The sequence below is a fragment of the Phacochoerus africanus genome, chromosome 4 (genome assembly GCF_016906955.1).
Source record: "Phacochoerus africanus isolate WHEZ1 chromosome 4, ROS_Pafr_v1, whole genome shotgun sequence".
In the NCBI taxonomy this organism is placed as follows: domain Eukaryota; kingdom Metazoa; phylum Chordata; class Mammalia; order Artiodactyla; family Suidae; genus Phacochoerus; species Phacochoerus africanus.
This window is the reverse complement of record NC_062547.1, coordinates 62,575,901-62,590,225: the sequence shown is the minus strand read 5'-3', so window position 1 is coordinate 62,590,225 and position 14,325 is coordinate 62,575,901. Positions and strand designations below refer to the sequence as shown.

Below are 14,325 nucleotides of genomic sequence, written 5' to 3'. Positions count from 1 at the left end.
TCCCAGGCATGTTAGAACACACCTTCCTAAGTCTTGACTGCAGAGCCAGCAGCCTCCAGAGTCAACATTGGCCTCCAGAGCCCGGAAATCTGGTTGTACTGGTATACCTAGGTAGCCGATCCCCCGGCAAACAATTCTCCATGCCCACCCTGAGGAAGGCACTGGCTTGGGGCTGCCAGTCACACCCTAGCTAAGAAGGCCAGCCCCTTCTTAGTTGCTGCCCACAGGGCTTGGATTAGCCTTAGCCACTGCATGGCTTCTGTCTCCACTTCCTGAGCCCTCTTTCCCCACTTCCTGAACCCTCTTTCCCATCTTTCAGCTGTAGAGGACTGTGTAGTACCAATTCCCCAAGCAGAGATAGCCCCCGAGAGAAGGGGATCTAAGGGCAGACAGCTGGAGTAGGGGAGCACAGAGGACCCGCAGCGTAAGGACAGGTGGGAGGGTCAGTTGGTGTCAGCTCAGAGCCCAGGGGTGAGGGGCCGTGTCTGCATGGGCTCGCTGAATGCCCGCTGCCCCAGGCACTGTTCCCATGCCCAACCCAGCAGTGAGCAGCCTGACATGTCCCCTTCCCCAGAGCATGGACAGAGATGGACAGACAGGCAGACAGGGCTGGTAGGGAGGTAAAGGAGGAGGCAGCTGCTGTGCATGGTGGGGCAGACAGATTCCTGCTGAGGCAAGCACAGTGAGAGGCCACTGTGGTCAGAGTACAGTGAGCAATGGGAGATGATGGAGCCATACCCCCAGGGCCTTCTGTCTTGTTTTGTGTCTTTCTTGGGGTCATCATCCACTTGGTACCTCAGTTCTCCATTTCCCTCAGAGGCAAAGAGCTTCCATGTGTGCACGTGGTACTTTCTACACACTTGAGTTAAAGATTGGACAGGTTTTCCTGCTTCTCTGCAGAAATTGGAAACTCAGACCCTCTGAGGAACAGCCCAGGTGGCCCCGGGCCTCTGAGTTTGTAGCCCTCTGTTTCTCTCACTGGTGTGGATGTGGTGTCATGTAGAAGAGCACATGGTGGTCAGTCCAGGCTGCAGCCCCAGCACCTCTGCCAGCCACTCTGTGCCCTCGGCACATGGTCCCCCCTCGGTGCCTCAGTGTCCTCATCTCTAAAATGGACTGGAGGAGAGGTGCTACAGCAGCCTGCCTCCCTCAGGACAGTCCCCAAGTTTGCCCATCATCCTGCTGTGATTTTTCAGTTGCATTCTCAGATGCCTTCTGGTTTTCACATGAGTTACTCCAGTCGCCAAAGTCAAGAGCCCCACCCTGTTGAGGAGAAACTGCTCAGTAGTATGAAAGCTGTAACTATATTTGCTTAAGTGTATTGGGTTTTTTTGTTGTTGTTTTGTTGCTTCCATGCCAGCGGCATGGGAAAGTCCCCCAAGCCAGAGAGCTGACCTGCACCACAGCAGTAACCAGAGCCACAGCAGTGATGCCAGAGCCTTAACCTGCTGAGCCACCAGGGAACTCCAGTGTATTGTTATTTTGGATCAATGGTTATCAGACTTTGGGGCATGTCTGGGAGCAGGGCCCAGGAAGCTCCATCTTCATCAAGCCCTAGAGGGTGGGGCCAGTAGCCTCACCAGGCCTCACGTGGAAAAACAGAGATTTCCAGAAAAGTGATTCCTGCCTGCTCCGAGAGAGCCCCACAGGACTGAGCAGATGAGCGGACACTGGTAGAGTCTGCATCCAGGCTAGCCAAGCACATGGCCTTGAGCCACCAGGTCTGCCCCAGGCATCCTGGGTGCTCCTCAGAGGGAGTAGTGCATGAAAGAGCCCTCAGACAGGGTTCTGGGTTCTGCATCACCAGGCCCATCTGAGAGGGAGGAGCCCGGTGTGGCCTGAGGCCTAGAGGGCAGGGCCAACAAGTGTCTGCCTCCCCAGCTGAGGGCACAGTGAGAAGGACTTGAGGAGTTCCCGTTGTGGCTCAGTGGTGTTAAGAATCTGGCTCCTTGAGGATGTGGGTCTGATCCCTGGCCTCACTCTGTGGGTTAAGAATCCAGAGTTGCTGCAAGCTGCAGTTTAGGTCGTAAAATGCGACTAGGATCCGGTGTTGCTGTGGCTGTGGCTCAGGCTCCAGCTGCAGCTCTAGTTCAGCCCCTAGCCCAGAAACTTCCATATGCTATAACTGCAGCCCTCAGAAGAAAGAAGGGCTCCAGAATAGGGTGGCCAGGAGGGTCACGCCACATGGTGAGGGACAGTGGCTGGTACGTGGGGCCTCCCCTCACCTCTTCCACCCACACCCCCCCCCCCAGGTCAGTGCCAACGGTAATGTCCTGCGCAGTGAGATCGTGGGCTCCATCAAGATGCGGGTCTTCCTGTCGGGTATGCCGGAACTGCGCCTGGGCCTCAATGACAAGGTCCTCTTCGACAACACAGGCCGTAAGTACCCCATCTGGGCCCTGTGGACAGAGCAAGTCTCACCCCTGGGGCTGCTGAGAGAGTGTTCCACAGGGTGACCGAGTCCCTCACAAGCATTTGATTTAGAGACATTTTCCCATTGTTTACAATTGTGAAAACTAATAAATTAATACCTGCACATAGAGGACACAGGAGAGTAAAAATCCAAAAGCCAAGTCCCCTCATCACCTGGCAGTTCAGAGGGCACTGGGAGCATCTTAGGTGCCCAACACATGGAGGATGGTATGGCAAGTCCTCAGCCCCGCCCTCCTGGAAGGGACTGCAAGGCTCACGCTCTCCTCTCAGGCTGTTTCTGCTCTCACCTCTGACATTGGCTCTGGGCTCTTTGAAAGCCACACACAGTGCCACTGGTTTGCAGACTGGACCACCAGCCTCCTCGCCAACCACAGGCCCACTGGCAGCCAGAGCAGTGGCCCAGGTTGTCTTAGTTAAGTCTGTAGCTGCACTAGTGAGAGCCTCTCAGATGTTAACCTATCAGAGCAGCTCCCCTCCCCAGGCTGGGCCCGACCTACACAGCCTCTCTGGGCTGGGAAACCAAGACAGGGCCCAGATCTCAAGAGATGACCAGGCCAGAGCCCTCAGGGAGCCCTGAGTCATCACCACCTACCCCCAGGGGGGGTCTGTTTGTCATTCAGCAAACATATTCCAGGCAGCAACCCTGCCTGGGGACTCATTGTAAGCCAGGCCTACCGGGCCTGCCCTCATCCCACGTTGGGACATAATGGGACCTCCAATGTGATGAAGAGAGATGGAGGGATGGCTGTCTCAGAAGCCGGTTCCCCCTTGGTGTTCAGGGCCCAAGATACTCTCGCTGATTTGAGGGGCAGCTCTGCTCTGTCAGGGGTGGGCCCCGGGCAGTGGGAGCATTGCTGAGAGTGGCCTGTTAGGCCCTCACTCCTACCTCCCTTCAGGCGGCAAAAGCAAGTCCGTGGAGCTGGAGGATGTGAAGTTCCACCAGTGCGTACGGCTCTCACGCTTTGAGAATGACCGCACCATCTCCTTCATCCCACCCGATGGCGAATTCGAGCTCATGTCTTACCGCCTCAACACCCACGTGAGTGCTCCCACCCCTGCTCCTCCCTGAGGGCAGCCTCTCCTGTCTGCCTGGCTGGATGGGAGCTATCCCCATCCAGGGTGAGTCTCACTGCAAGGTGATGCCCAGGATGAACACAGCTCCCCACGGGCAGCCTGGGCTCCTAGGAGCCTGATTGACAAGGCAAGGTTCCGACGTTCTGAGGGGTCAGGCCCCTTTGCTCTGCTCTGTTTCCAGGCAGCCCCAGCAGAACATCTCTGGTGATGTTTTCTGCATTTTCACCAAGGCTTGGCAGCTGCTGGATGCCTTATTCTCTATGCTCTGACCCATCCTGGCACCAGCTCTGGATTCCTCCAAGCACCCCGGGCAGCAGTGCCCCAGGCTCACACCTGGCCAAGTGGTCCCTTGCCCTGGGGCTCAGTTTCCCCTCTGTGAAGCGGGGCTTTGTAAAATCACCAGGTCTGAGTACCGTCTTCACTCTCCCCAACAGGTCAAGCCCTTGATCTGGATTGAGTCTGTGATTGAAAAGCATTCCCACAGCCGCATTGAGTACATGATCAAGGTATGTGTGTGTCCTGCATGCAGCATCAGCTGGGAGTGCAGGGTTGTTGAGGGGGGTATGGGTGGCCCCTCCTGGTGCAGGCCTTTGGCCTTTGGCACAGGCCCTAACCCAGGACTGGAGGCATACCGGGGCTCTGTGACCCCTGCCCCCAGGTGTCAGGCCTGTGGCTGTCATCTGTGTTGCCCCTCTCTGACCTCACACAGAGAGCAGGTCTGGGGCAGAGAGGGGTCACACCACCCAGATCCTAGGTGCGGCCACCATGGCAGTGGCCTGTGACCAAGCATCTAGGTGTGCAATCTTGCCACTCAGTGATCTCATCAAGCCCAGGCAAGCCATGGTGACACAGACATTGTCCCAGGAGGCCAGGGCTGGGCCAGAGGAAGGGATGAGGAGTCCCAAAGGCCAAGGGGACAGGAAGGCAGAGACCAAACTTCTGAAGTTGAGCTTAAGGAAGATCTCAAGGGGTGGCGTGGGGGTCAGCTCCGTGTCAGAGGTGGGCATCCCACAGGTCAGGCCAAGGGACATGTGGCCCTCGAGGGAGTAGGCAGTCGGGGGAGCTGGACTGTCTCACCTTCACCCTCCACCCTCATCTCCAGGCAAAGAGCCAATTCAAGCGACGGTCAACAGCCAACAACGTGGAAATCCACATACCCGTGCCCAACGATGCCGACTCACCCAAGTTCAAGACAACAGTGGGAAGCGTCAAGTGGGTCCCCGAGAACAGTGAGATCGTGTGGTCCATCAAGTCCTTCCCGGTGAGCACCCTTCTCAATGGGGCGCCCCCTCCAGCCTTCCACCCACACTCACCTGCTCCCTGTGCCCAGCACAGCATGGCAACCTGACTGTTGGGGAGCCTTGCAGCTCTAACGGCACAGGGCAGGATCCCCACCTGGGGCTTTAGGAAGGTTCAGGAGGGAGAGTGGATGGAGTGCTGAAAGGCGAGCAGGCAGAGGCAGGGGGTGGCGCTGGCTCCAGGCCACCCCACCTTCCTCTTGTTTGTGAACCGGCCTATCCTCAGCATCAGGGCAGTGCCCAGCCCTCCCTCCTCCTTTCCCTCTGGCACTGCTGTTCAGTGCTCAGCTCCCCTCCAGGGGAACAGACTGCTCTGGGGCCAGACCACATGGTTTAGGAAATCCACCACCAGCTCCAGACACAGAGAGCACCTCCTGCCTGGGCCAGCTCCACATGCTGGCATGGCCCATTGGCTTGTATTCAGTCTGAGCACTTGAGCCTGGGTTTGTGGGAAGAGTGTCTGGAGAGACAGGAAGGAGAGAATGGAAGACAAGTGTGAGGCCATCACACCAGGCCATCACTGTTCTGATGATAAACATGCTGAAACACCATTTTTACGTTTCAGAGCGCTGTTTGCGTTTCTCTGGAAACTGTAGTAGCTGTCTCTGGCTCACTTTTTTGTCCCATTTGGTCGTTTTCTTCTTGGTTTCCAAAAGCTCTTATACATGGGCAAGATTAGTACCTTTTCTTTGACATGACTTGCAAATAGTTTTCCTGTTTGCCGATGGTCTTTTTTTTTTTTCCTCCCCATGGCCACACCCACGGTATATGGAAGTTCTTGGGCCAGAGATTGAATCCAAGCTGCAACTGTGACCTACCCCACAGCTGTAGCAATGCTAGAACCTTAACCCAGCAACCTGAGCCACTGCAGATACAACACTGGGTTCTTAATCTGCTGTGCCATAGCAGGAACTCCCTCAGTGTCTTTAAAGGTACTTTTATTTAACTGTAACATGCAGAATAGTAACATATGATATGTGATCAAGAATTTTCTCCAAGAGAATACATCTGTGTATCTGGTGCCAGATAAAAGCCACCAAACACTCTTTATCCCCAGGACACCCCAAGGATCTCTTCTGCTTTTGCACATTTCTCATTAAGATGATTTTTAAATCAATGTTTTAGTAAATGGAGCCTCCTTTTCCATTATATCTTCCAGTATAGGTTGCCAGCATTCATATGGTAATTTTATGTCCTGGTATCCTACTGAATTTCTTATTTGCTGTAGTTTTTCTTTCAACTTTCATAATTATTCTTTCATATTGTTCACAGCCAGGTGCAGTTTCCCCTTTTCCTCTTCTATTCTTGGGCATCTTGTGGCTTCTGGCATCTCACTGCTGGGGTTGCCATCTCCAGCACCTGTAAGTAGCTGTGGAGAGAGCAGCCTCCTGGCTTTGCCTCAACTGGAGCTGCCAGGCTTCCCTTCCAAGTGTATTGATGCTGCAACTCACTCCAGTCCTACTTTACTGTGTTTGTAGCACAAATGGGCAATGAATTTAGCCAAATGCCTCTTCATTGTCTATTCACTCAGATATATTAATGGGATAGATCTTGAACTATCCATGCGTTCTGGCGAGCTTCATGGTATATTTTCTTTTTTTTTTTTTTATTACTCAAATGAATTTAGCACATCTGTAGTTGTATAATGATCATAACAATCTAATTTCACAGGATTTCCAAGCACATCCCCACAGCCCAAGCACATCCCCCCACCCCCCAAACTGTCTCCTCCAGAGACCATAAGTTTTTCAATGTCTGTGAGTCAGCATCTGTTCTGCAAGTAAGTTCAGTCTGTCCTTTTTTCAGATTCCCCATGTCAGTGAAAGCATTTGATGTTGGTGTCTCATTGTATGGCTGACTTCACTTAGCATGATAGTTTCTAGGTCCATCCATGTTGCAAAATAAGCTGGTATTTCGTTCTTTTTGATGGCTGAGTAATATTCTATTGTGTATATGTACCACAGCTTCTTGATCCACTCCTCTGTCGATGGACATTTAGTTTATTTCCATGTCTTGGCTATTGTAAATAGTGCTGCAATGAACATTGGAGTACATGTGTCTTTGCGAGTAGTGGTTTTTTCTGGGTAGATGCCCAGGAGTGGGATTGCTGGATCAAATGGTAGTTCTATGTTTAGTTTTCTGAGGAATCTCCATACTGCTTTCCACAGTGGTTGCACCAATTTACAATCCCACCAACAGTGTACTAGTGTTCCTTTTTCTCCACACCCTCTCCAGGACTTATTGTTTGTAGACTTTTGGATGATGGCCATTCTGGCTGGTGTAAGGTGGTACCTCAGAGTGGTTTTGATTTGTGTCTCTCTAATCATGAGTGATGTTGAACATCTTTTCATGTGTTTCTCAGCCATCTGTATGTCTTCTTTGGAGAACTGTCTGTTTAGATCTTCTGCCCATTTTTGGATGGGGTTGTTTGTTTTTTTGGTATGGAGCTGCAGAAGGTGTTTATAAATTTTGGGGATGAATCCCTTGTCAGTTGATTCATTTGTAAAGATTTTCTCCCATTCTGTGGATTGTCTTTTTGTGTTGTTTAGGGTTTCCTTTGTTGTGCAGAAACTTTGAAGTTTTATTAGGTCCCATTTGTTTATTTTTGTTTTTGTCGTTAATACTCTGAGAGGTGGATCTGAGAATATGTTGCTGTCATTTATGTCAGAGAGTGTTAGGCCTATGTTTTCCTCTAAGAGTTTTATAGTGCTGGTCTTATATCTAGGTCTTTAATCCATTTTGAGTTTGTTTTTGTGTATGTTGTTAGGGAGTGTTCAAATTTCATTCTTTTCCATGTGGCTGTCCAGTTTTCCTAGCACCACTTATTGAACAAGCTGTCCTTTCTCCATTGTATATTCTTGCCTCATTTGTCATAGATTAGTTGGCTGTAGGTGTGTGGCTTTAATTCTGGGCTTTCTATCCTGTTCCACTGATTATATTTTCTTTTTAATGTCCCATTCATTCTGTTGGTTAACATTGTTTGCAGGATTTTTACGTTGGATTTCATAACTGAGATTGATTTTTTTTTTTTCTTGGTACAGTCTCTATCAGGTATCAGTGTTATACCCATTTCATAATTTTTTTGTCTCCCTTTTCCATGCTGCAGAACAGTTTAAGTAACCTTGAGATTGTCTGGCCTTGAGAGGATCGATAGAAGTCAGCTATTTGACCATCTATATTTCTGCTACTTTCTCTGCCTCTTCTGTGGAAATTAAGCCATTTAGAGTTCCTATTTCTGTTGGAGTCATATTGTATAAATTGTATTTTCCTACAAAATTATTCATCCTAACCAGTTTTTCACATTCGTCTGCACAGAATTGTATAAGGTGGTCTTTTATTTTTTTCCCTTCTGACATTTACTTCTCCCTCGTTGTTTCCCATTTTGTGTATTTGTGCCTTCTTTTTTCCTTGATAAGGCTACCTAGTAGTTTGCCTGGTTTTTTCCCAGACCCACTTTTTAGTTTATTGTAATATTCCAAGTTATAAGTCTTCAATGGTAATTTTTTCATCCTTTCATTGTTCTGATTTTTCAAATTAGATAATTTAATTTGATTATTTTAAAATTTGTATTGATATAAGTATTTAAGCCACACTGTTCCTCTGAACGCTGCCTTAGCCATATATAACCCTTAGATCTGACATGTAATATTTGATATTATCTAGAACTTCTGTAATTAATAGCAAGTGTCTTTTTGTTTTTTAAATTTCCTGGTCAAAAGGCCTTTTCCATTTTCTCTTTACTGTAGGTTTAATGCATTAAGGCCAGAGAATGTTTCATTTTTGTTTTTGTTTGTTTCCTCAGTACATTATTTTTTTACTACTGTACAGCATGGTGACCCAGTTATACATACATGTATACGTTCTTTTTTCTCACATTATCATATCTGGAATCTAATATATGAGGCCAGAGAATGTTATTCATGCTGTTTCTACTTTTAAATTTTATTGATTTATTGTGTGCTGATATATGGTCGAAGTTTGTGAATATCCCATATGCACTTGAGAAGATAAGGCCTCTGTTATTGGGGTAGGGAATTTGACACATGCGCCACAAGGTCCACCATGATGCCATGACAATATCTGACAGACAGAGAAGCTAGGTTAGCTCTGCATCTTCTGAGTTCCCTTCACGTCTCTTGTAGCATCTGCTTAAAAAGTTGTGGCCATGTTATTTGATACATAGAGACTCATAAGTATTGTATCTTTGCTGTGGATCATAGGATTCTAGCCTCTAGGATTGTGGTCTGTCTCCTTTGCACCTATAATGCTTTGCCCTGAATTCCCCCTGTGACAGCAGCCCTACTCTGTCTTTTTTGACTTTGGCTGGCATACTTTCACCCATTTTTTCCTACTGGTTTAGCCTTTCTTACTCTGCTTTTCCAGCATAGTCTTAGGTTTTGGTCTGTGGGCCAGTCTCTAAGTCTTTCTCATTAATAGAAGTAAACTCATTTACATGGACATGACTGACACAAGGTAGGCCTGCAGACATCCACCATCCCCCAGGAAGGGCCTGCTTCTCTGCCTATTCTTTTACTTTCATTCTGTACTTTGTCTTTATAAAGCTCAGATTTTTGGTCTGGTTATTGTTTAATATACAGGCTGATGGAGCTGATTTTATCCCTTTGCTGCCTGCATTGTCTATTGCCGAGACCACATTATTCTCTGCTTATTGTCCCAGAATCTTCACTCAGCACACAGCACTGAGTCAGGCAGGATCTGACTCCACACTTCTGCACTTGTGAGCAGAGATCGACCACTCACTTCATCCCAGGGAGGCGGGTGTGAAGCAACACTGGGGAGACATGGCTCTACCCTGCTTGCTAGTGACTTCTGTTACCTAAATCTCCGTGTCCCAGGTGTGATGAGAGCTGTACTCCCCATTGCTCTCTGCTGTTCTAGACAAGACTCACCAGGCACTTGGACAACCAGGCCAAGACTCCTTACTTCTCATGGCTGAGAGAAGGGTTGTACTCATTCCTGGCCCTGCCCTGGGAACCATCTCTGGAGTCATTGCTCAAATTCCAGGGCCAGAGCTGCCCCCACTGGGAGCAAGCCCCAGGACCAGCTCGCCGTCAGCCCCCAACCTTGGTCTCTAACTTTTGTTGCCTCTCCCACTTGCTTTCACATACCTTCCCGACACTGGGTGTCAGGGTGTTTACTTGGGCTCTGGCAGGTAGGGCCTTGTGCCAGAGCCCAAGTAAACAGCATGCTCCCCATGCTCTGTGCCCTCTCTCCATCTCTCTTCTGCCTTCCCAAGGCCCATTGAGTCTTTTTTGTTCGTTTGTTTTTACAGCCTCATCTGTGGCATGTGGAAGTTCCCAGGCTAGGGGTCAAATCAGAGCTGCAGCTGCCAGCCACAGCCACAGCCACAGCCACAGCAATGCTAGATCCAAGCCACATCTGTGACCTACACCACAGTTTGCGGCAACACTGGATCCTTAACCCACTGAGTGAGGCCAGGGATCGAACCCACATCCTCACAGAGACTACATTGGGTTCTTACCCCACTGAGCCACAGTGAGAACTCCCTGTTGGTCTTATTTTCCTTGAAACAACTAGTCGTCTGTCCCTGGGAACTTGTGAAACTTTCTCTTTATTTTGGAGTTCACCGGTTTTCCCCAGTGGGGCTGGTGGGGGCAGTCGGTGAGGCTTGGAGGACAAGCGTGTGTATGTGTTGGAGGAGTTGAGGCACTGAGTGACTGCAGGCCATGCAGAAAGGGGCTCGGTGGCCAGGCTAGCAGCCTGGGGTTCTCCAGGGGCAGCTGTCGGCCAAGCTGGGCCAGGGCCTCAGCCTGACCATCTCCACCCTGGTCTACTCCCCCAGGGCGGCAAGGAATACCTGATGCGAGCCCACTTCGGCCTGCCCAGCGTGGAGGCAGAGGACAAGGAGGGCAAGCCCCCAATCAGCGTCAAGTTCGAGATCCCCTACTTCACTACCTCTGGCATCCAGGTACATGCAACCAGGGCTGCTGGGGCCCCAGAGCAGCCATGGGCCGGCGCAGTGGGGCCTCAAAGGGACCAGGGGTCAGTCCAGGCTCAGAAGGTTGCAAGCGACAGACATCAGCACAGCGAGTTTGAAAAGGGTACCAGGACTTCCCATCATGTCTCAGTGGAAACGAATCTGACTAGCATCCATGAGGACGGGACACAGGTTCGATCCCTGGCCTCATTCAGTGGGTTAAGGATCCAGCATTGCCATGAGGTGTGGTATAAGTTGCAGATACGGCTCAGATCCCGTGTTCCTGTGGCTGTGCTGTAGGCCAGCAGCTACAGCTCTGATTGAGCCCCTAGCCAGGGAACCTCCATTTGCCATGGGAACAGCCATAAAAAGATAAATTTAAAAAAAAAAAAGTAAAGAAGGGTGCTAGTTGGCTTAATCCAGGGCAGCACAGTGGTCCCTGGCTCTGCCTGTCCCCACGGGTGACCCGGCCCTGATGGAAAGAGGCCCATAGTTGTCTGCTCAGACCTGACCTTGCTTCAAGCTGAGAGACCCACTCAGCCCCCAGAACTAGAGTTAGAGCCTCTAGCGTCCATACACTTGCCACCCTGGGGCCTGTATTCCTGGACACCTCCACAGAAAACCTGTGTGGGGTGGCCTCCTTCTCCAGGAATCTGCTAAACTGCGAGTGCACATCTGACTCTTTGCCGTTGTCTTCTAGAAGCACCTCTTCCTTCTTTGGCCTCTGTGTGGTGCAAACATATCAAGGCCCTTCGCCCCCTCCCCAGCCCTCCAGGTCACAGCCTGGCCCTGGGAGGAATGATTAGTGGGGGGACTAGGAAGGTGGGGGCCAAGTGCTTGCTTAGGGCCCTGGTACCTGTGCCCCAGGTGCGCTACCTGAAGATCATCGAGAAGAGCGGCTACCAGGCCCTGCCATGGGTCCGTTACATCACTCAGAACGGAGGTATGTGCAGCCCACTGGTGGGGCAGGTGGGTGGGTGGCTGATGGAGCTGAAAAGGTCCCTGGTGGCTGTGCCACTGTCCCTAGGATAGTGCTGTCCCCGGAGTCCCGGCAGGCAGGGGTGGCCCCTTCTCTGGGTGCAGAGCAGACAATGGACTCCTCCCTTCCCCCTCATAGATTACCAGCTCCGGACCCAGTGAGGCGCTGCGGTGGCCAACACTCCTGCCCCGACAATGGGGCTCCTGGTGGAAGGGCCAGCCAAGCCTGCAGGAGGGAGGGGCTCCCCTGGACACCAGCCACCCTCCCGGCTCCACCCAGGGGCCCCTCCTCCTCCGGGTGCACCCGCTCTGCCGCTGCCACTCTCGTCTCCCCAGTCCCTTCTCCCAGAAGAGGCTCATCTTCAAGAAGTCTCATCTCTGCCCCCAAGTCAGTTTGAGGGGAAGGAATGAACTCTTTCCCTCCAGAGGTCAAATACAGCCTTCTGTGCTGTTTAGCTCCCAGTCACCAAAAGACTGGGAAATGCTGGCCATACCACTGGCTGCACGCAGCATCTGGCCGGACCGGCAGGACCACTGTTTTGTTGCCATTCTGTTGAATGTGTCAGTTTGAGTGTTCCTGGATTTTTGTCCTGGTCCATCGCTGTTGATGTGAACCTCTCTGTCCACGCCTCCCGCCCCTCGTCCTGAAGCGCTGCTCAGGCAGCACTTAGGGAGGACAGGACTGCCCCCTTCCTGCCCCCACTCCCCAGCGAGGCTGCCGCTGGGCCACCCTCCCACTTGCATTGGAGGCTCCTGGTCTGGACCCACAGGTTTCACCACAGGCACTTTCCCAGGACCAACCTTTGCCACACAATACTGTCACTCAGCTACATCAGTGTTTGTCCCACCAGGGGAGGTGGGGTCTAGCAAGGGCCCCCGGCCTCAGAGGGTGGAGGGCATGGGTCATCCACATCCGTGCTTGGACACTGCCCCCTTCAACCCTGACTGTGTCTGTGTCACAATTACATTAAAGTCCATCAATTAAACACCCTGCCTGCCTTCCGTCCAATGCAGAGTGGTGCTGACTCCTGGGTGACCGCCACTCTGGGGGGAGGGGCGGGCTCATACCAACCCGTGTGTGACTCTGTGTGGTGTCATCAGCTCCTGGTGCCCCACCTCCCCCAGGGAAGACAGGAACAAGCAGTGGGATGGCAGAGCCATTGCATTGGGCCACCAGGGCTGCCCCTTTGGGGCAGAGGAGGGTCCATCTCATTTGAGGTGACCGTTGCAACCCCCAACCCTCAAATCACCAACAGCTAGCCCCCATCCCTCCCCAACCACGTGGTCTTTCTCAGAGAGTGCTCTCATACCAGCAACATCAACATCCCCTTCGAGCCCACAAGAAAAGCAGTTCACAGGCCCACCCTGACCTGCCAAGGCAGAGTCTCGGGATGGGGCCCAAGCGACGGGTTAACAGGCTCTGCATGTGATCCATATGCACACTGGAGTCAGAACCACTGCCTAGTCCACATGGGGTCACGGCAGGCCTATGGGCAGGAGGCAGCCTACCTTCCCTCTGCAGGCACCGGCCCTCCCTGCCCCTCCAATGCTGACAGCCCAGCCTGGCCTTCAAGTTCCCTGCTCCCTCTCCCATATCACCCAGATCCCCCTTGGAGGTCAAGTAGGCATCAGCCTGGGTGGACTCTTGGCCTTCCACTCAGCTGTAGTCTGTTACAGCAGCAGTTAAGAAACTAATACACTCCTCAAATTGATTTAGAGATTTAAATGCACCCCATCAAAATCCCAGTCAGGTTTTTGTGGACCTTGACAGGCTAATTCTAAAATGTACATGGAAAAAGAAATAAAATGTGTATGGAAGGTCAAAAAGCTAAGAAAAATTTAGAATCTTGAAGAAGAAGATCGGTTGTCATTCTCAGCTGGGCATTAAGACCTATAGACAGTGACTCAGACATACAGTAACACAGTGAGATTCCTTCAGGATGAAGGTTAAATGCAGGCTTAAACTGAACTGTAGTCTTTAGAGATGCATCTAGAGTAAGGGGAAAACTAATGAGTAAGATGAAAACTAAGTAAGAACAGAACTGTCTGGGGGAGAGGAGAAGGCGGGTGGGGGGGCGGTGCAGTGTTGAGATGCTGGCTGTACTCGATTTCTTGAGTGGTGGCGACACAGGTGTTATCCTCATAATTCTGTTAAATTGTACATTTCTATTTCATGTGCTTCACAGTATGTTGTTATAATTCCCTCAAATGTAATGTATTAAAAATCATATAACTCTAATTCGAGGCAATCCAAATAGCAGAAAGTTCCCCAAGTCATTCTTTGAAGTAGCCAGCACTTGAATACCAAAACCAGTTAAAGAAACTTTATGGGCGTTCCTGTTGTGGCTCAGTGGTTAGCAAATCTGACTAGGAACCATGAGGTTGCGGGTTCGATCCCTGACCTTGCTCAGTGGGCGAAGGATCTGGCATGGCCGTGAGCTGTGGTGTAGGTTGCAGACGCGGCTCGGATCCTGCGTTGCTGTGGCTCTGGCGTAGGCCGGCGGCTACAGCTCTGATTGGACCCCTAGCCTGGGAACCTCCATATGCCGAGGGAGAGGCCCAAGAAATGGCAAAAAAAAAAAA

General features: G+C 51.1%; 1 protein-coding gene across 2 annotated transcripts in view; it reads left to right on the top strand.

The window, feature by feature from the left end:
- Positions 1-12,728, top strand: part of AP1M1 (adaptor related protein complex 1 subunit mu 1) — a 29,464-nt gene extending 16,736 nt beyond the window's left edge. For both annotated transcript variants that reach the window (XM_047776715.1, XM_047776714.1), the window contains 7 exons: positions 2,253-2,379; positions 3,330-3,472; positions 3,942-4,013; positions 4,610-4,768; positions 10,630-10,755; positions 11,632-11,707; positions 11,882-12,728. In XM_047776715.1, the coding sequence (XP_047632671.1) occupies positions 2,253-2,379; positions 3,330-3,472; positions 3,942-4,013; positions 4,610-4,768; positions 10,630-10,755; positions 11,632-11,707; positions 11,882-11,904 (726 nt within the window). In that variant the 3' untranslated portion in view covers positions 11,905-12,728. The remainder of the gene's footprint in view (positions 1-2,252; positions 2,380-3,329; positions 3,473-3,941; positions 4,014-4,609; positions 4,769-10,629; positions 10,756-11,631; positions 11,708-11,881) is intronic.
- The last annotated feature ends 1,597 nt before the right edge of the window (positions 12,729-14,325 follow it).